Raw genomic sequence first — 17,334 nt, 5'->3', positions numbered from 1 at the left:
CTAATTTTACAAATTTTTTGCATGTCTTCGGGCTGTGCTATATATATCACGATCACGACTGCTTCCATCTTTGCACCACAACAGAGTTGATCAGTCCAGCTTCCCTGATGGTTTTCGAGTCCCGTTCAATGACCTTCATTGGGAAGGCAAAGGCAAGATTCCAATCACGGGAGGAGTCGGTGTGGGAGCTCACAAAGTCAAAAACAGCGCTGACACTGTCGTTAGAGTTGAACATGTGGATCAAACGTGTTCCGTCCGCCATTCTGATCTGAACCTTGGCATCTCCCGATCCTAAATCCTCTGCGGGAGGCTGTTCCTTCTTCTGGGCTGTTTCGGCAATGACTGGTTCCGGTATCCGCTCGCCAGGAACAGGAGAACCCAGACGCTGGCCGCGGCCAGTAAACCCACCTTGTTTCGGCTTCGGCGGGGTGTACGACTCGTCCATCTTCTTGATCACGGTGACGTCAACATCCTGGAACATTTCCACATTCAAAAGACTCAACGGCGCGCGTCCAGAGTTCAATTGTCTTAAATAATCAGCGTTCTCGGGGTCATCATATCTGTAAAGCTGGCCGTCGCCCACCTGGAACCCTTCCTTCCAGAAAGTGATGGTTCTGGTGACCTTTTCAGGCACTTTGAAGCCTTTCTGTTTGGCATCCTCGATAACCTGTGACTCCACGGCCTTGTCCACTGATCCTAGTTTGTATCCTGTTCCCGTGAATTTGCTCTTCTTGGACTCAATTGGGCGCCTGCGGTCTGGCTCGCTTCCCTCTCGCTCGGCCTTCTTGATCAATTGCTCCACAAGACCCAATGGGTTCTTATCAGGGTTTTCCACTTCCAGACCCGACTTCTCTCCCCCTGTGAACAAATTGGTATCCTCGTCGTCGTCGTCTTGAGTCTTTATATCCGAAAATGACTTGATTTGCGGCCCATGGTCCCGTTTAGGCTCTGATTCTGAAGTTGCATGAAGATAGTACTGGTTGATTGATTCCTGATTGTTAGCCCTCTAGGTTGCTAATTTTGCACTCACCTCTAGATCGTTGTTGTTCTGGGACAGAAAGTGTCTGGCAACAGTTTCTGGAGCGCCAGTGAGCTCTCTGAACTTATCCACGAGTTGGCCTTCCGACATTTTTTGCCACAAATTTAGTAGAAAATGGAAATACGAAAAAAAATAATTATTTCTAAGTTTCGTTTCTAAAAAATCGATGTTGAAATCCCATTTATACCAAACTAACTAAAACCAGTGTACAAATAAAGATATGAAGTCATAATCATTAGGTGCTCATCAGACATTGATGTTGAATAAATGTATGCGGTAGCAGCAGACTCCTAAGCCAGCAAACTTAGTACTTTTCTCTGAAGACTTTAGCGGCCTCCACCATGTTGGTCAAAGAGGCTCTGGTTTCTTCCCATCCTCTGGTCTTCAGACCACAGTCTGGGTTGACCCAGAACTTGTCGGCTGGGTACACCTTCATGATCTCACCAATTCTGGCCACGAACTCCTCCTTGGATGGAATTCTTGGCGAGTGGATGTCGAACAATCCAAGACCAATGTGGTTTGGATAGTTGGCGAACTCCTGTATGTACTTAGGATCGTCCTTCTTGGAGAACTCAATGGAGACAACGTCGGCGTCCAAGGCCTTGATGTGGTTAGGATCAAGGTCGGAGTAGCAGAAGTGAGAGTGGATCTGGGTGTCGTCTCTGACACCAGAGGTGGCAACTCTGAAAGATTCAGCAGCCCACTCCAAGTAGTCGGATCTCTCTTGGCCGGCTCTCAGTGGCAGTCCCTCTCTGATGGCTGGCTCGTCGACCTGGATGACGGTAACACCAGCGGCTTCCAAGTCGTTGACCTCGTCTCTCAAAGCAAGAGACAGTTGCAAAGCTTGCACCTTTTGCGAAACGTCGTTTCTTGGGAAAGACCATCTCAAACAGGTGACCGGACCGGTCAACATACCCTTCATTGGCTTTTTGGTCAGCGACTGAGCGTAGACACTCTCCTTGACAGACATAGCCTTTGGTCTAGACACATCACCAACAATAATAGGCGGTCTGACGTATCTGGAACCGTAGGATTGCACCCAACCGTTGGTGGTGAAAGCGTAGCCCTTCAATTGCTCACCAAAGTACTGAACCATATCGTTTCTCTCTGGCTCGCCGTGGACGAGAACGTCAAGGCCGACCTCCTCTTGGAATCTGACGACCTTCTCAATCTCGGAGTTGATGAATTGCTCGTATTGCTCAGCAGTGATCTCGCCCTTGACGAACTTGTTTCTATTAATTCTAATGTCCTTGGTCTGTGGGAAAGAACCGATGGTTGTGGTTGGGAAAAGAGGCAGGTTGTACTTGGCCTTCTGCTTGGCAAGTCTCTCTGGGAATGGAGACTTTCTGGTGGACAGAGACTTGTCGATCTTGGCCATTCTGGCCTTGACGGCCTCGTCGTTGGTCAAGTCGGACTCCTTTCTGCTCTTGATGGCAGCAGCATTGGCCTCCAGAGCAGCAGAAACGTCTTCACCGGAAACGGCCTTGGCGATGGTGACGACCTCGGCCAGCTTCTGGGTAGCGAAGGAGAACCAGTTCTTGATCTCGGCATCGAGCTTCTTCTCGTTCTCCAGGTCCACTGGAGTGTGCAGCAAAGAAGAGGAGGTAGAAACAACGACCTTGTCAGCGCCCAACTTCTCGATAGCCTTCTTGACGAACTCAATGGATTGAGCGTAGTCGTTCTTCCAGATGTTTCTTCCGTCAACGATACCAACGGACAGGGTTTGTTTGTCGGAAACAAGAGCAATCGCATCGTCCAGCTGCTCTGGGCATCTGACGAAGTCGAAGTGGAAACCGGCAACTGGCAGGCCCTTGATAGCAGACAGGTTTGGTCTGACGTCACCGAAATAGGTGGTCAGGATCAGCTTAGGAAGACCCTCGGCCTTGGCCAGCGTCTCGTAGGCAGTCTTGAAAGCGGCCTGGACCTCCTCCGGCAGGTCCAGAACCAGAGTTGGCTCGTCGATCTGGACCTCCTTGGCGCCTGCCTCAGCAAGCTTCTTCAAGATCTCGGTGTAGACTGGCAGGATCTTCTCGAGCAGGGAGATTGGCTTCAGGTCGAGCGAGTCTTTGTCTGGCTTACCCAAATACAGGTAGGAAACAGGACCAACAAGGACAGGTCTGGTCTCAATGCCCAGAGCCTTGGCCTCCAAGTACTCGTCGACTGGCTTCTGGCCGTTCAACTTGAACTGGGTGGAGTGCGAGAAGGTCGGTCTGACATAGTGGTAGTTGGAGTCAAACCACTTGACCATCTCCAAAGCAGTCACGTCGACAGCCTTGGTGGTCTCGGTGGCCTTTCTTTGCAGACCTCTACCCATGGCGAACAAAACGTCCAATTGAGGAAGATCGAACTTGGTGTATCTTTCTGGGATCACGTTGAACAGCACAGACAGGTCCAGAACCTGGTCGTAGAAAGAGAAGTCGTTGGAAGGAATGATGTCGACACCTGCTTCCTTCTGCAACTTCCAGTTCTTCTCTCTGATCTCCTTACCAACAGCAAGAAGTTGGTCAGCACCGATCTTGCCTGCCCAGTAGGCCTCCGTGTTCTTCTTGAGCTCTCTGAAAGCTCCGATTCTTGGGAATCCCAAAACGCTAGACTCAACCATTTTCAATTAATATGAGTTGACTGTTATACGATGAAATTGGGTTTTATATATTGGCTTTGTTGTCCAACAAATGAAAAATTTTTCCTTCCCGATTCGGAAAGTCCTGATGGACGGGTGTATACGTGTTTTCGCCATTCTGCCCATTACCGCAGCGACGTTGGAGACCGGTGACCGGGGACAATGGACAGGTAGTCTGCATAGTGTGGCTTCAATCGTGCTACGGCACCAACAATTTGGTAGCACATGGGCCGGCATGTGTTTTTTCATGTGATGAGGCCGGGTAAGTGAAAGTAGATAAAATATCTTTATACCGAGATGAGTACTGATGTGGAGCGCGAGCTCCAGCGCGAGGAAACTGAGCTGGCAAGGGTATGTATGTTGCTGTCGACCGCCACTAACCGCCAGGACAGGGAAATAGACCGCATTTTGCGCCAGTGCAAGCTGGATCACTACTCTGTGCTCGGGGTGCAGCCGGGCATCTCCGTCGCTGACGTCTCCAAGCTGTACCGCAAAAAGTCGCTGCTGATCCACCCGGACAAGACGAGCCATCCGCGCGCAGTGGAGGCGTTTGATCTGCTCAAAAAGGCGTCGAACGCGCTCCAGGACGACAAAGAGCGCAAACGGCTGGACCAGATGTGGGCCGACGCGCGCAAGGTGCTGATCAAGGAGAACGGCTGGACTATTGACGACGAGCGTCTGACGACAACCGAGTTTCTGGAGCCGTGGCGCGCGAAGGTGCGCGAGCTGCTGATTGAGGAGGAATTCATACGGCGAGTGGAGCTGAAAAAGCAGCAGAACGAGGAGTTAAAAAAGCGGAAGGAAAAAGACGCCGAGTTGGAGCAGCGGAAGGAGGAGAAGCGGATTCGCGATACGTGGGAGAGCAAGCGGGACGAGAGAGTAACGAATTGGCGCAAGTTCACCGACAAGAACGACAAGAAGAGGAAGAAGAAGAGCGTGCTGGTGTAAGGAAGGCCAGGACTCGAAAAAATTATTTTTCCAAGATCATTCAGCCATGCCACATCTATCCCAGTATCTGACCCTCGCGGCCGTCTCGTTCGTGACTGGGTGCTGCATAGGCGCGCTGCTTGCTCCTGTTTACGGGCCGTCGCCTGTGTCGTCGCCTTTCCAGAGTCTGCTCAGCACGGCTGGCAGTTCAGAGACCCCGTCTTCAGCAGAGGGCCTGAGCGACGACGAGGACCAGGATGGCGTGGCCATAGATTCGCGGCCGCTGAACGAGATCCCCGGCGAGTGTCGCATGGCCCTCGTAATCCGGGCCGATCTGGGCATGCAGAAGGGCAAGATTGCTGCCCAATGCGCGCATGCTGCCGTTGCCTGCTACCGGCTGATGTCCGAGCCGGGCTCGGAGGCACAGAACCTGCCGCTGCTGCAGCGCTGGAACAACCGCGGCCAGGCTAAAATTACGCTCAAATGTTCCGGCATGGACGAGATGGACACTCTTTTCGCCAAGGCCATGAGTCTGAACGTGAATGCGTACATTGTTCACGACGCCGGCCGAACTCAAGTCGAGGCCGGCTCCGCAACTGTGTTGGGGCTGGGGCCGGCACCGAAGCCCGTTCTGGACCTCATCACAGGCGACCTAAAGCTATATTAGATGCATTAATGACTAATCTATCTCATGACAATTGTATCGCTGTAAGGGTCCAGCTCTAGGATCTGCGAACACAAAATTCTGTCGCCCACCATGAGTCTTTGGTCCGCGTCCACCTGGATCTCCACATTCACCTCCAGATCATGACAGTAACCCTGAACAAGGCTGGAGACCTGTGGCTCTCTGATGATGCACCGGAACATGCTAAACTCGTCCTCCAGCTGGTTTTCCAGCTCGCTGAGGACGCGGTATCTATGCAGTCGTCTGTGCATTTGCAGCTGCGACTCGAAATTTCCCAGAAATTGGAACAGAAGCTTCTCCATGTTCCACAGCCTCCGTCCCTGAAGATGGTTCATCAACTGGGCGTTGTTGATGTACGACTCCAAGAATCCCGGCGAAAAAAAAGACGCGTGCGCCCGAGCACCCAGCACGGCGTATGCGGAGTTCTGCGGGCTCAGAACTTGCACCCGGAAGCCGTCCAGGTACCGCAAAGCACACACCAGGTCTGTCGCAGAAACGACTCCCTTATTGTATGCCCTGCCGATGTCCGCAAACGACTGGTACGAGTTTGCATCGCGGCTGAAGAGGTTGAAGAAGCCTGTGTACGAGCGACGGTCCTCGGACTTGGTCGCCAGCTTGGGGCTCACGCGACCGATGACTGGAATTTTGTTTTTCAGACAGTACTCAGAAAGCAGCTCGTCGCAGAAAAATATGCAGTTTCTCACGTACCACTCACTGGACTCCTGTGCCTGCTTTTCGGTCTTCAGATAGCCGTTCTCCAGCCGCAATTTTTCCTTGTGCTTGAGCAGAAAATAGAGCCGCTGAATTGCGTCCTTCATTTCCAAGTCCATCTTGCTGAACAGACTGAAGGCAGTAGATGGATAATTTGCAACCATGTCCGTGTAGCCGTCGATGTTTTCGTAGCTAATCTCGATTTCGGGCTTATCAACAGTTTCGATCTTGTACATGTCGTACTTGAAAGACACTCGCAGGGCCTTTTGGTTTCGGACGGATCTTTTGAACTTGGGGAAGAACGGGGCATAATTGATATTATGCGAAAACGCTACTGGAAACTCGCTCATTTGGTCGTTGATGTCCTGTGTCGCCACAGGTAGGTAGAAGCTGAACGTGGTGCTGCTGATAGAGTCGTCTTCCGATGAAAACAGAAGCCTGTCGGCCAGCCTATATTTGGTTTGGCTGTTCGTTCTCTCCGGATTGTTCACTCTACGATCGGATTTGATTTTCGCGGGCAGCTTCAGCTGGTCTTCCGAAAAAATGCCTGCACTGTTGGGAAGACCATAAATGCCTGAGGAGAGCACTGGATTCCATCCTGGCGGACACAGCTCGGACTGTACCAGCATATCATAGAGCTCTCTGGGTTTCGTGCTGCGGCCCAGAACTTTCCTCAAATGTCGCAGAAGAAGCGGATGCGGATACTCAATAGCGTACTTGATGGCGCTCACAAGGTCTTCCAACACCTGAGTTCCCTCGCGGAGGGTCTGAAACAACTCAAAGGCGTAGTCGCCGCTAAACAGGTGCCCGTAGTTTGCGTTCAATATTTCGGCGGGCAGAGATAATATTTTGCGTAGCGACTGCGCGAGGTGGTGCGGGTTTGCAAAATATGACATCGTCGCCACCGACAGAGGCTCCAGATAATCTTCCGGGGTCGTCTTGGGTGGAGCAAACCGGAACCTCACTGGGTCGTTGACCATCAGAACGTGACTGGCAAGAAAAAGAGCAGGAATGTCCAGGACGTTGGTCTGCACCAGCTGCGGGATTTCACGCACAGCAATTGCCGCCAGATGATGCAGATTGAGGGCTTTCTGGTGGTATAGGTTTGTTGTTTGCAAGTAAATTGTGTCCAGCAGCGAATGATCGCCGAGTTTCGAGACGATAGACGTCGCGTAGCGTGCCGTGGACAGCAGAATGTACTGCAAGACGCTGCGGTCAGTGTCTATGGCCTTTGGTTTTATGAAGCGGTGTATGCGAAACTTGACGTCCTCGGGGTCAACATGAACCACTGTCCCGTGAGCTGAAAGGACCTCCAGAGGGTTAGGGGTGAGAAATCTTGGCTTTGGTGAAGAGAGCACCACACCAAGACTGTAGCTGTCGACCATGCGCGAGGATTCGTGCTTGTTGAGAGGCCCGTAGGCTCTCCGGCAGACTCTGTACTCGACCAACGAGCCGACGTCTATTCTCCGGGTGCTAATATTGAATTTGATGGGGTTTAGATGGGGCTGGTACCGATGGCAGTGGAGGAGATCGGAGAGATTGATGCTGGCAAATTGCGCCTCCAATTTCCTATGCAGGTCCGCCAGCTCTCTGTACGATGCAACGGAGTCGATTGGTCCTGACGAGTAGCATCTCAAAGACTTACGGCGTACCGATACGAGAGCCACTCTAGCTCGACCCCACATCTAAAGATAATAAAAAACGACGCGACGACGAAAAAGGTTTAGGGAGTGCTTGATAAAAATTTTCCTCTAGCGAAAAGAGGAAACAGACTAACAACAAAGTGAATGGCAAGATAAAGTATTTCGGTAATACACTATTTAGCCTTGAACTATCGTCAGTCACTTGAGTAAAACGCCACGCTTCACATATGGGTCAAATATTATCACAACCAGTGACGGAAAAGACGTCCGAGGAGGGCGGGGACAGCTTTGTTGCGTACGGGTTATCATGTATGCAAGGATGGCGGATTTCGATGGAGGACTCACATTCCACCATTTTGAACATGAACGGCAGCAAGACTGACGAAGAGCAAGTCGCCTTCTTTGGTGTTTACGATGGACACGGAGGAGAGAAGGTGGCGCTTTTTACGGGCGAGAAGCTACCTGACATTTTGAAAGCCACAAAAAGCTATCAAACCAGAGAGTACTCACAGAGTCTCAAAGATGGATTTCTGGCATGTGATGTGGCCATTTTAGATGACGAGGAACTGTCCAAAGATCCTTCAGGATGTGCAGCAACATGCGTTATTATTTCCAAAGATAAGATTTATTGCGGCAATGCTGGAGACTCCAGAACGATCCTGAGCGTCAACGGCCAATGCAAACCATTATCGTTCGACCACAAGCCAACTAATGAAGGGGAAAAGGCCAGAATCGTTGCTGCCGGCGGATACGTCGATCTGGGGCGTGTCAACGGGAACTTGGCGTTGTCCAGAGGAATTGGAGATTTCGAGTTCAAGCAGTCGCCGCATCTGCCTGCTGAGGAACAGGTGGTGACCGCGTATCCTGACGTTATGGTTCATGAAGCTGCGAAAGACGACGAGTTTCTTGTTCTTGCCTGTGACGGAATATGGGATTGTCTGACATCGCAACAGGTGGTCGACTTTGTTAGACGGGGCATCAAGCTCAAGCAGTCGTTAACGGAGATCTGCGAGTCCATGATGGACACGTGCCTTGCTCCTAGCTCTGGTGGGTCGGGAATCGGCTGCGACAACATGAGTGTGTGCATTGTTGCTCTTTTGCAAGGCCAGACTTTGGAGGAGTGGTACGCCAAGATCGGAGACCGCGTGGAGGACGTTGACAGGCTCATGTCCCCAGACGACCTGTCCATGGATCTGTACAAGGTGAACATTGAATCGAAGTTCCAGCACGCGCGCGACGACGAACAACCGCGTGGAGGCAGCCTTGGTATGAGAAACAGAGACGAAGGCGAGGAAGAAGGTGGGCTCGAGGGCGAGTTTAGCGGGTCTCCGATGCTGATCCAGCAACTTCTTGCCGCATCAAACATATCGACCAACAACAACATCATCTACCTTGACTCGTCCACCTCGTCCATCCTCCAGTCTTTGGGCGTCATGGGCGGTGAGGGCGAAGCAGACGACAACGAGGATAAGGATAAAATGGTAGAGATCGAGGAAGAAGAGAAATGATTCTATGGCATAGATTTGCTGGTAATAAAATGCCTCAGGTAGATGTATTTAATAACGAAGTTCTCTATGATAAGTCCAGCCACCGGAGCGAGTTTCGGTAGCAAGAGTCTATAAGTATTTGTGGCTCTGTTTCTCTCAGTTTAGCCATGATCTCGGCGATCTGGCCCACGAGACACGGCTCGTTTCTGGATTTAACCATTGGCTCTACCAGTTTCTTGCTATCTTCCGATTGGAGAAAAGACGCCAGCTTGTCGGACTTGACGAGCGGAATCGGCAGAAACTCGTTGAGAGCCAATTTGGGGCCCTTTTTCGCAATCGTCTTCGGCAAGAGTTCCTGAGGAATATCATACTCGAACGGATAGAACTCGTTCGGACACTTTGTGATATTGCCGTAGGAAGAATGCGTGCGGCGAACCTCGCACCACGGAGCGTCCGTCTCAATCAGCAGTCTGTCTAAAGGAATTTTGGCCGCCACCGCACAGTTGTCCGGTGTCTTCAGGGAGCAGCCGTTGACACTGATAAAAAAAGACGGGTGTTGCAAGATCCTCTCCAAGTCTTGTTCCGTTCCGGTGAACGAGTGAACAAGCACATTTTTATTTTTCAACGCCAACCCGTCCTCTCTGGTTCCGTCTATAAAGGGAAGAAGAATGCTCAGAAAGTCGTCGAGCGCATTCCTCATATGTAGAAAAAGAGGCAGGTTGAATTCGGTGGCCAGCTTCAGTTGCATCTCGAAGTACTGCTTCTGTTTGTCCATGGGCGTGTGGTGCAGTCTATCGTAATCAAGACCAATCTCCCCGAACGCCCGGATGGTCCCGTCGTGCAGATTTTCTTTGATCAGGCGTCGAATTTTGTCGAGATGATTATCCGGGTCTGGTTCAAACTCAAGAACAGTGCAAGGATGCACGCCCACGGTGGTGTAAAGCTGAGGATACTGCGTGAGGTCGCCGATCGCGTTGATACGACGAGCCTCGTCGATCGACCAGCGCGATTCCTGGTATGACGAGCCAGTGAGAAGAATACGGTCGACGTTCAACAGCCGTGCTCTTCTAAGAACAGAGTCAGAGTCCGAAACGTGATGCTCGCTGTCCCTGTACCTTCCCTTGAACATGTCGTCGCACAGATTGACAGCCACGTCAAAATAGCGGGGGATATAGCCCGGCCTTATCTGTTTGGGTTTGAGCATGAAATTCGATACAGATCTGGAATACTGTAAATTTAAATAATTGTTATCGATAAATAAATATGGAACGAAACATGTCTCATTCACATAAACTACTAATTTTCATAATTCGGCTCTCGCGCGAGCCGACTATGCTGACGTTGACTTGGGCTTGCAAGACATCCGGCTCATGGGTGTCCAAACGCCGTATCCGGCTCAACGGTTTGGCAACCAAGCTCGTTTCGTGACACTCCAACGTCTTAAAGCGAGTGCCTTTCAGACGTCGCCATCTAAACTGGCACGCGTTGGAGGTGCGGCCTCTGAAGTACGTAGAGATTCGTTTCCACCCGTAATTCCTGTTGTCTTTAAGAAAAAGTAGCAGTTGATCATCCTGGACAGACCACAGACTTGAGCGACGCATTGTGTTTCAGCCAGCAGCAGATATTGCTGCTTATATACAGCCCGACCGAAGCGGTAAAAGCGTCCTCAGGAAATGCATAATTTTGGCCGGGAAATGGAGAAGATGGAAACTCTTTCCAAACTCCGGTCAGGGTCGACTGACGCGTCGATCACATGGAGTCCAGCATTTTCTGGACTGTATCCTGGAAGTTATCTGGCACGAGCACAACGGCAGAGCGCCCCAGACTGACGTAGCTCATTTCGTTCAGACCGAGCTTCAGCAGTTTCGACGCAACACCGGCAACAATGCCCTTCAGGTCCAAAGGAAGCGATTTCAGGTTGATGAATAACGGGAAGTAGAAGTCCTGCAACGATCCCAAGATTGTGGCTTTTGAATAGTTTATTTTCGCCATCTCGTCATCTGCGAGGGGAAGAAGCAACCCAATGTCCTCGGTAGGCGTTCGGGTCAGAGCAAAGTATGCCAGGAACGAGTGCTTCGTGCCGCTCTGTTCAGTATTGTATCTAGACAGAGCCTCCACGGTCTGTCGCAGAACCAGCGAAGAGTCTCCAGGACGGGCACCCGTTAGCAGAATCTTGACGTCTGTGTTGAGCACGGGTTTCACCGAGCTCGACCTAAATAGCTGGAACGTCTCCTGCTCTAGCTTGCTAGTATCCGTGTACTGCGCCTTTTCCAAGATCTCAACAGCTGCCGTCCGGTGAGCAGCTGGTATCAACACGAGGTCGCTGAAGTAGTTGGAAATGAAGAAAATAGGAATTCCTTGCTCCGAAAGAGGGGCAGTCAGCTCCAGGATTTTCTTGCCAATGATAGTGCCGTCAGTCAAAACCTGCAAAACCAAAAACTCCTCTTCAATCAGTGTTGCACCCAATTGAGCCTGTTTGTTGAGAGCCAACGGCTTGGAAAGATATTTCTGGATCAGACTCGTGCTGCACATAAAGGTGACCTCCTCAGGGGTAAAGGCCAAATGGAAAAATAGTCCGTCGTCCTCGGAGTTCAGCGAGTCTTGCTCGCTGGTGTCGTCCTTGTGGATGTTCAGAGAATGCACGGAGTTAACCAGATGCTTTTCGTCTCCACTGTCTTCGTCAGTATCGCTCAGGCCCTCCAAACTGTCAATTAGCTTATACAAAATCTCCAGAACACCGCTTTTGAACAGCCAGAATCGGTCTCTGGGGATTGTGAGAACCGAAACAGTTGTGCGGAACAGCTGCGTGTCGTGGGACTCGAGCATGGTAGATAGGCTGGAAATGTTAAATTTTTTTTTTTTCTGCTCAGACAGATGAGTCACTTGCGTTATCAACAAATTCGTCATCGGATGAGCTTTGCGCAACGTCAATTCCATAAGGGTCCGGGTCTGCTGGCTCGGACTTGGGAGCCCGTTCGGGGCTCACGGGCTCAGACCTGGTAAAGCTCCTCCCCGGATAGCAGACCACAGATCTGTCAAAATTGAACTCCAGTTTTTCGGACTTTATCTTATCCAGTGTCTGCATCTCCAAGTCGCGATTATCCTCGAGGTCGTCGCGCAGAAAGTTGACGATTAGCGAAATGTTCGACATAGAGGCCTTCTCGTCGTTCTCGCGGTCGGTAGTAAGGACCATAGTGGATGTAGTGTTGATTCCTCCGGACGGCCCCAGTATCACCGGCTTCCACAATAACAGCTCTGGTATGATCTGCACGTAATTTTTCTCTTTCCACTCAGTGAGCACCCTGTTGACAAGCTCCATGTCTATCCAGATACCGTATTTTTCCGTTTCAGGATCTCTGACCAGGGCATTGAGCTGCTCGAGCCCGACTATGACGTCATTGTGGATCATTCCCGTCAGGTTGCAAATGTCGTCCACCGAGATTTGGTGTGCCTTGCCAGCTTTCACAAGCAAGTTGAGAGCTTTCGCGACGGCTATTTTCCAGTAGTTCCGATAGCTAAAGAGTCCCAAATCGCTGAGCGGTTTCTCCGGGGTGCCAAGCCTGAACTCTCTGCGAGATAGGAGATAACTAAAATCTATAAGAAAATTCCCGTAACCTTTTCTCTGATAGATGGGCAGAGTCAAAATGCAGCTCAGGTTGTAGTTGGTTCCGTTTAGCTTCTCTTTGGAGAAATAGCCCACAAAGTGGTACCCGTTCTCGTCAATTTCGCACAAAACATAAAACACAAATGGCTCAACATCGTAATAGAGCGTTTTCGAGTTGAGGAAGAGTTTGGCAAACAGACACAAGTTCTGGCAGTATACCACGTTTTTGCGGCCGTCTATTTCGAACATGGCTAAGCGCGACGTGCGGTAGATTTCCGTTCCCGGCGGCCGTTGCGAGTAGGGGCATTTTTTCTCGTGCCGTCGCAGCGAAAAGGAGGACGAAAAATACTTGAGGCAATACTCGCACAGATGCAACACGTAGTTGGACGAGTACTGCTGCGGATACGGCGACTTGAACCAGGTGTCTAGCTCGTAGTTTCGGAAGTGCACGCAGCGTAATTTGGAGACCGTCGAAGTCTGCAGCTCGTAGTCCTGCTGAGCCAGCTTTTCCTCGCTAGTGAGTTTTTTCACCAAAGATAAGTCTCCGTGCAGATGTCTGGAGCTTTCGCTTTCGGTTTTCATTTTGGCAAACAAAGCTCTGAATTCCATAGTCGGCCGCGTGTGGTAGGTGTTTGCATCCTCGAACGAGAAAAGTCCCCGAAAAGGAAGCTCGAGCTCTTCTTCTCCTACCTTATAAACGCCCTTCTGTGAGTTTTTCATCTGGATGACTTCGCCGTCTCCGTTGTACTTGATTTTCAAGACGAGCTTCTCGCCAGGTTTATCGGATTCCTCCACAATGCCACTGTCGTCAACGTACGGTTCAGAATAGTCGACGGATCGAGATCGCGCTCGCAAACTCCGAGTTTCTGGACCGCTTGCGTCGGATGCCGCAGACTGCGCGCGTCGCACAGCGGCCTCGTGTAGCCCGTCATAAATCTTGTTGTCGGGGATCTCCAGACTTTTGAACAGCCTGCGTCGCTTACGTCCAGGGGATTTCCTGGCACTGCTCATGAGTAGGTTTATTATGTATTATTCAATTTACTGTGCAGAGATGTGCTTTATTAATGCAGGCTAAAAAATACGTGTATACAGAAAAATAATCATTTTTCAGAAGCACTTGATCTGTTGGAACGCACTTTCGCAACGTTGTCCAACAGCTTCTCGTAAACCTCATCGGCTTCGTGGTCCTGGACAAAATAGGTGTCCATCGAGTTCACGGAGACCGGGCTTTGTGGCTCTTCGTGCTCAGAGATAGAAGCCTCGGAGCGAGGTTTGGCAGCAGCAACAGGAGGACTTATTGCTGTCGTCTGAGGCGAGGCTGCTATTGAGGGCACGGCGGAGCTTGTTTGGGCGTCCGTGTGATTTGTCTGTTGCTCTGTGCCCGATGAAGGCTCGTAGATCGAGGAAAGCTTGGACGAGTCGATGTTGATCTTGTTAATCAGGTCCGAGACACTTTCAATTCCCTTGGCCTTCATTACAGCCTGCCGTAGTTCTGTGCCCGAAGGAATACTACTAACCTTCAACTGAGGCTTATCCTGTGCTTTCTCGGTAGAAACTGGTAGAGAGGTGTCAGAGTCATGTTTTTGGACGAAAAATCCCCATTTATGGAATTCACCTTCTTCTTCTTCCAGCTCCTTGGCATGAATGGAAGTTTGGGACCCACTTCTCATCAAGACGGGTTTACCTGTCAAATGGTCAATCGGCTGGGAGTTGGCGTCGACCACGACCGAGTGCGGAGCAGCATCCTCGGAAATCGGTCCGTTCACAGGCTCAAATGCAACCTGATTTGGCGAAACGATTGGACCAGCCACAATGACGTCCGAAGACGAGCGGTGCATAGGCAACTTCTGGCTGGCGCGGTGGCTCGACAGTTTCTTGATAAGTTCGGGTCTTGCTAGCACGCCAGGAGCGTCTGGTAGTGCGGCTTTTTTGTCTCCATCTTCGCTTTTGTGCTCTTGTTCAGAAAATATATGGATAATACTCTCCAGCGAGTCGTCGAGCAGACAGAAACGCAACAGCGTCTCCTTTCCTTCCAACGACAGCTTGCCGTTGGCTCTTGCTTCGAAAAGACGGTTCATGGTCTTGTGTATCTCACTTCGAAGTCTCACAGTCTTTTCCACCAGGGCGTTGCTGATGATCTGATGTTCGTCAGCATTCTTTGCCTGGTTCGATTCCAATAGCGCTTCCGCAGTCTTCGTGAGGAGAGAGCCATCAAAAATGAGGTCTTCTTCCTCCTCTCTGCTGTGTGTCAGGTCTTTATTCAAAAACTTCTCCATGTTTCTCATGAGATAGAAGGCAATCTTAGAAGAGACCTCGTCGCCAAGGCAATCGTAATCAATGTCAAGATTGTAAATGTTGGAATTTTTCACAGAAATGTAGAGCGACGCAGCAGTTCTCTGGTTGATGTTTTCGTTGCCGAGCAGGGAGACATGAAGTAGCTTTGGACACTTTTGGAATGTCAGGCAGAGCTGAATGATGGCAGCCTCACTCAAATTGCAAAAATCGAAGTGGATTCGTCGGAGATCGGGAAATTTAGGCAGATACTCAGTGAGAGTGGGCAAAATTCCCGGGAACAGCTGCGGGTTGTTTCCGAGATCCAGGAACCGCAAAGTCTTGCAGGTGCTTAAAAGTTCAATTAGCTTTGCACAATCCTCAATAGTGACATTGGTTTGGTTCAATGAGAAAAAGAATAGCTTCACGTTGTCCATCTTTGTTGCAAACACTTTTTCAAATGGAGCTAAGACTTGAGACGTCAAGTCATTGACGGCGATGTCAATACCGATACAGGTAGTATCAGGACTCGAAATCCACTCGGCCAGAATATTGGCCTTGTCAACATCCAAGTTGGTGGAAGCGAGTCCTAGCCTTCTAGTTTTCAGACGCAAGCCGTTGTTGACCAGGTTCTTAAACTGGGCTGTTGACAGCTTGCATCCATTGATCACCAGTTCCTCTATTCCGCCTTTTATGATCAGACTCTGTGTAAACAAGTCCCAGTCCATTTCAGACCGGTAGAACTGTATTGGAGTCTCGGGCTTAATTCGCTGCTGGCTCAAATCCAGCTTCGAGATGGACTTGTTCACTGTAAGGAATTTGCAAATCCAGGTCCATCCCTGCTTGTCGAAAGCCACGTTTCTGAACGATAGCTTCTCCAAAGTTGTTGACTTGGACAAACTGACGAGGATGATCTTCACCATCTGGTGGTCTAAAGTCACATTGTCAAAAATAACCGTCATGATAGGTGCGATGGCTAGAAAATCTGAGAACGACAAGACGTCAATGAGCGTCGGCTTTGGATTGAGCATCTTCAAGACATGCAACGGCCTTGTTTTCTGTTTTAGCTGCTTCAAAGTAGCTGGGATCGGCAAAATCTCACGCAAATGACAGCAGCGAGTGTACAGCAGATCCAACGGCAGCTCATCATTAGCTTTATTGTCCACAGCCTCGGAATGCTCATCTGGACGCTCATATGTGTGCTCTTCTGCCTCTTCACCAAAGTAGTTGACGTGTTGGTGCAGCGGAGTATCAATGTCCAGACCTTTCCTCAATTCGTCGTATTTCTTGGCCTCCCAGTCGTCTTCGTCGTCTTTGTCTTTCGCCAGCTTAGGGTACTTTTTGTACGAATTCACCTCTTTTGCTATTCTCAAAGCAGCTTGGTGCGCCTCCTGCGCATGCTTCCTGCTCTCAATGAGAGCAGCCTGATGTCTTTCCAAAGCCTGTCTCATTAGGTTTTCGTCCACCTTGGGCGGCTCGTCCTTGGTCTGGTTGTTGAGATTATCTGTGATACCTATGGAGAGCTTTGGCGGCGGGAGATTGAGGTCCTCTGGAATTAAAACATTCCCACGTCTTGGTCGTCTTGAAGGAATCTGCTGCTGGGGATCATCTGGAAGGTCCTGGAGCGAGAACGTCACACGCTTAAAATGAATATTGTCGAGACGTTGTTTGGCGGCGTCCACGGAGTCGATAGGTCGCTGCGGACCCACCACGGAGGGCCGTCTGGATGATGACCCGCTCGGTTTTCGGCTGGATACACGCTTAGAGTCTTCCTCGCACGCGTCTTTTCCTGGGTCTTGCACGGCACTGCTCGATGTGTCGCTCGACTGCGACTTGAACTTGGACGAGATAGACGAAAATAGCGACTGTCTTCTGGGTCCTGCAGATACCGGAGACTTGTCCTTCGAGTCCGACATAGAGCGCACTCGCGGCACAAGACTTGACAGCGAACCCGACCGCGATCGGTTCGAGGCTGAACGGCTAAGCGAACCATGGCTCTCTGAGGGCTTAGTCGTCGAGTCCGAGGGCGTACATGACCCGTGCGGAACCGTCTTCAGCGACGATTTCAGCTGCGGCACCGGCTGCGGCGACACTGAACGAGAACCGTCGCTGTTTTCCGTCGACAAAGACTGCTGATTGTGCTGGGCTGCCTGCAACTGAGCCTGTTGTATCTGGTTCTGGACATCTTTGGAGATGTTGTTGCTTTTCCTGGACAGCTTCTTTGCAGCCTTGCCTCGAAACAGCCAGTCGACGTCGCCATTGGACACGCCAGGGCTCTCGAACTGATCCTGGCCCACCAGATCGCGGATGGATCCTTCCTTGTTTTCTTGTGTCATGAGGGAGAACA

General features: G+C 50.6%; 10 protein-coding genes across 10 annotated transcripts; 3 read left to right on the top strand and 7 right to left on the bottom strand.

Moving 5' to 3' along the window:
* Positions 1-52: 52 nt before the first annotated feature.
* Positions 53-1,129, bottom strand: KL911_001511 (uncharacterized protein; the record flags this gene model as incomplete). The annotated part of the gene is made up of 2 exons (XM_043196478.1): positions 53-954; positions 1,027-1,129. The coding sequence occupies 2 exons, from the start codon at positions 1,127-1,129 to the stop codon at positions 53-55; spliced, it is 1,005 nt and encodes a 334-aa protein (XP_043056084.1).
* Positions 1,130-1,343: 214 nt separating this feature from the next.
* On the bottom strand, positions 1,344-3,641 carry KL911_001510 (uncharacterized protein; the record flags this gene model as incomplete). The annotated part of the gene is made up of 1 exon (XM_043196477.1): positions 1,344-3,641. The coding sequence occupies one exon, from the start codon at positions 3,639-3,641 to the stop codon at positions 1,344-1,346; it is 2,298 nt and encodes a 765-aa protein (XP_043056083.1).
* A 315-nt stretch (positions 3,642-3,956) lies between these two features.
* Positions 3,957-4,607, top strand: KL911_001509 (uncharacterized protein; the record flags this gene model as incomplete). The annotated part of the gene is made up of 2 exons (XM_043196475.1): positions 3,957-4,010; positions 4,083-4,607. The coding sequence occupies 2 exons, from the start codon at positions 3,957-3,959 to the stop codon at positions 4,605-4,607; spliced, it is 579 nt and encodes a 192-aa protein (XP_043056082.1).
* Positions 4,608-4,653: 46 nt separating this feature from the next.
* KL911_001508 (uncharacterized protein) lies at positions 4,654-5,253 on the top strand (the record flags this gene model as incomplete). The annotated part of the gene is made up of 1 exon (XM_043196474.1): positions 4,654-5,253. The coding sequence occupies one exon, from the start codon at positions 4,654-4,656 to the stop codon at positions 5,251-5,253; it is 600 nt and encodes a 199-aa protein (XP_043056081.1).
* Positions 5,254-5,270: 17 nt separating this feature from the next.
* Positions 5,271-7,667, bottom strand: KL911_001507 (uncharacterized protein; the record flags this gene model as incomplete). Its single annotated transcript, XM_043196473.1, has 1 exon — positions 5,271-7,667. The coding sequence occupies one exon, from the start codon at positions 7,665-7,667 to the stop codon at positions 5,271-5,273; it is 2,397 nt and encodes a 798-aa protein (XP_043056080.1).
* A 185-nt stretch (positions 7,668-7,852) lies between these two features.
* Positions 7,853-9,133, top strand: KL911_001506 (uncharacterized protein; the record flags this gene model as incomplete). The annotated part of the gene is made up of 1 exon (XM_043196472.1): positions 7,853-9,133. One exon carries the CDS (start codon positions 7,853-7,855, stop codon positions 9,131-9,133), a length of 1,281 nt encoding a protein of 426 aa, XP_043056079.1.
* A 64-nt stretch (positions 9,134-9,197) lies between these two features.
* KL911_001505 (uncharacterized protein) lies at positions 9,198-10,713 on the bottom strand (the record flags this gene model as incomplete). The annotated part of the gene is made up of 2 exons (XM_043196471.1): positions 9,198-10,232; positions 10,444-10,713. The coding sequence occupies 2 exons, from the start codon at positions 10,711-10,713 to the stop codon at positions 9,198-9,200; spliced, it is 1,305 nt and encodes a 434-aa protein (XP_043056078.1).
* A 148-nt stretch (positions 10,714-10,861) lies between these two features.
* KL911_001504 (uncharacterized protein) lies at positions 10,862-11,938 on the bottom strand (the record flags this gene model as incomplete). The annotated part of the gene is made up of 1 exon (XM_043196470.1): positions 10,862-11,938. One exon carries the CDS (start codon positions 11,936-11,938, stop codon positions 10,862-10,864), a length of 1,077 nt encoding a protein of 358 aa, XP_043056077.1.
* Positions 11,939-11,978: 40 nt separating this feature from the next.
* KL911_001503 (uncharacterized protein) lies at positions 11,979-13,727 on the bottom strand (the record flags this gene model as incomplete). Its single annotated transcript, XM_043196469.1, has 1 exon — positions 11,979-13,727. The coding sequence occupies one exon, from the start codon at positions 13,725-13,727 to the stop codon at positions 11,979-11,981; it is 1,749 nt and encodes a 582-aa protein (XP_043056076.1).
* Positions 13,728-13,816: 89 nt separating this feature from the next.
* On the bottom strand, positions 13,817-17,323 carry KL911_001502 (uncharacterized protein; the record flags this gene model as incomplete). The annotated part of the gene is made up of 1 exon (XM_043196468.1): positions 13,817-17,323. The coding sequence occupies one exon, from the start codon at positions 17,321-17,323 to the stop codon at positions 13,817-13,819; it is 3,507 nt and encodes a 1,168-aa protein (XP_043056075.1).
* Between the last annotated feature and the right edge of the window lie 11 nt (positions 17,324-17,334).

The sequence above is a fragment of the Ogataea haglerorum genome, assembly GCF_019207285.1.
Source record: "Ogataea haglerorum isolate 81-453-3 chromosome Unknown 81-453-3_NODE_3_length_672639_cov_96.912891, whole genome shotgun sequence".
In the NCBI taxonomy this organism is placed as follows: domain Eukaryota; kingdom Fungi; phylum Ascomycota; class Pichiomycetes; order Pichiales; family Pichiaceae; genus Ogataea; species Ogataea haglerorum.
This window is presented reverse-complemented; position numbering and strand designations above follow the sequence as displayed.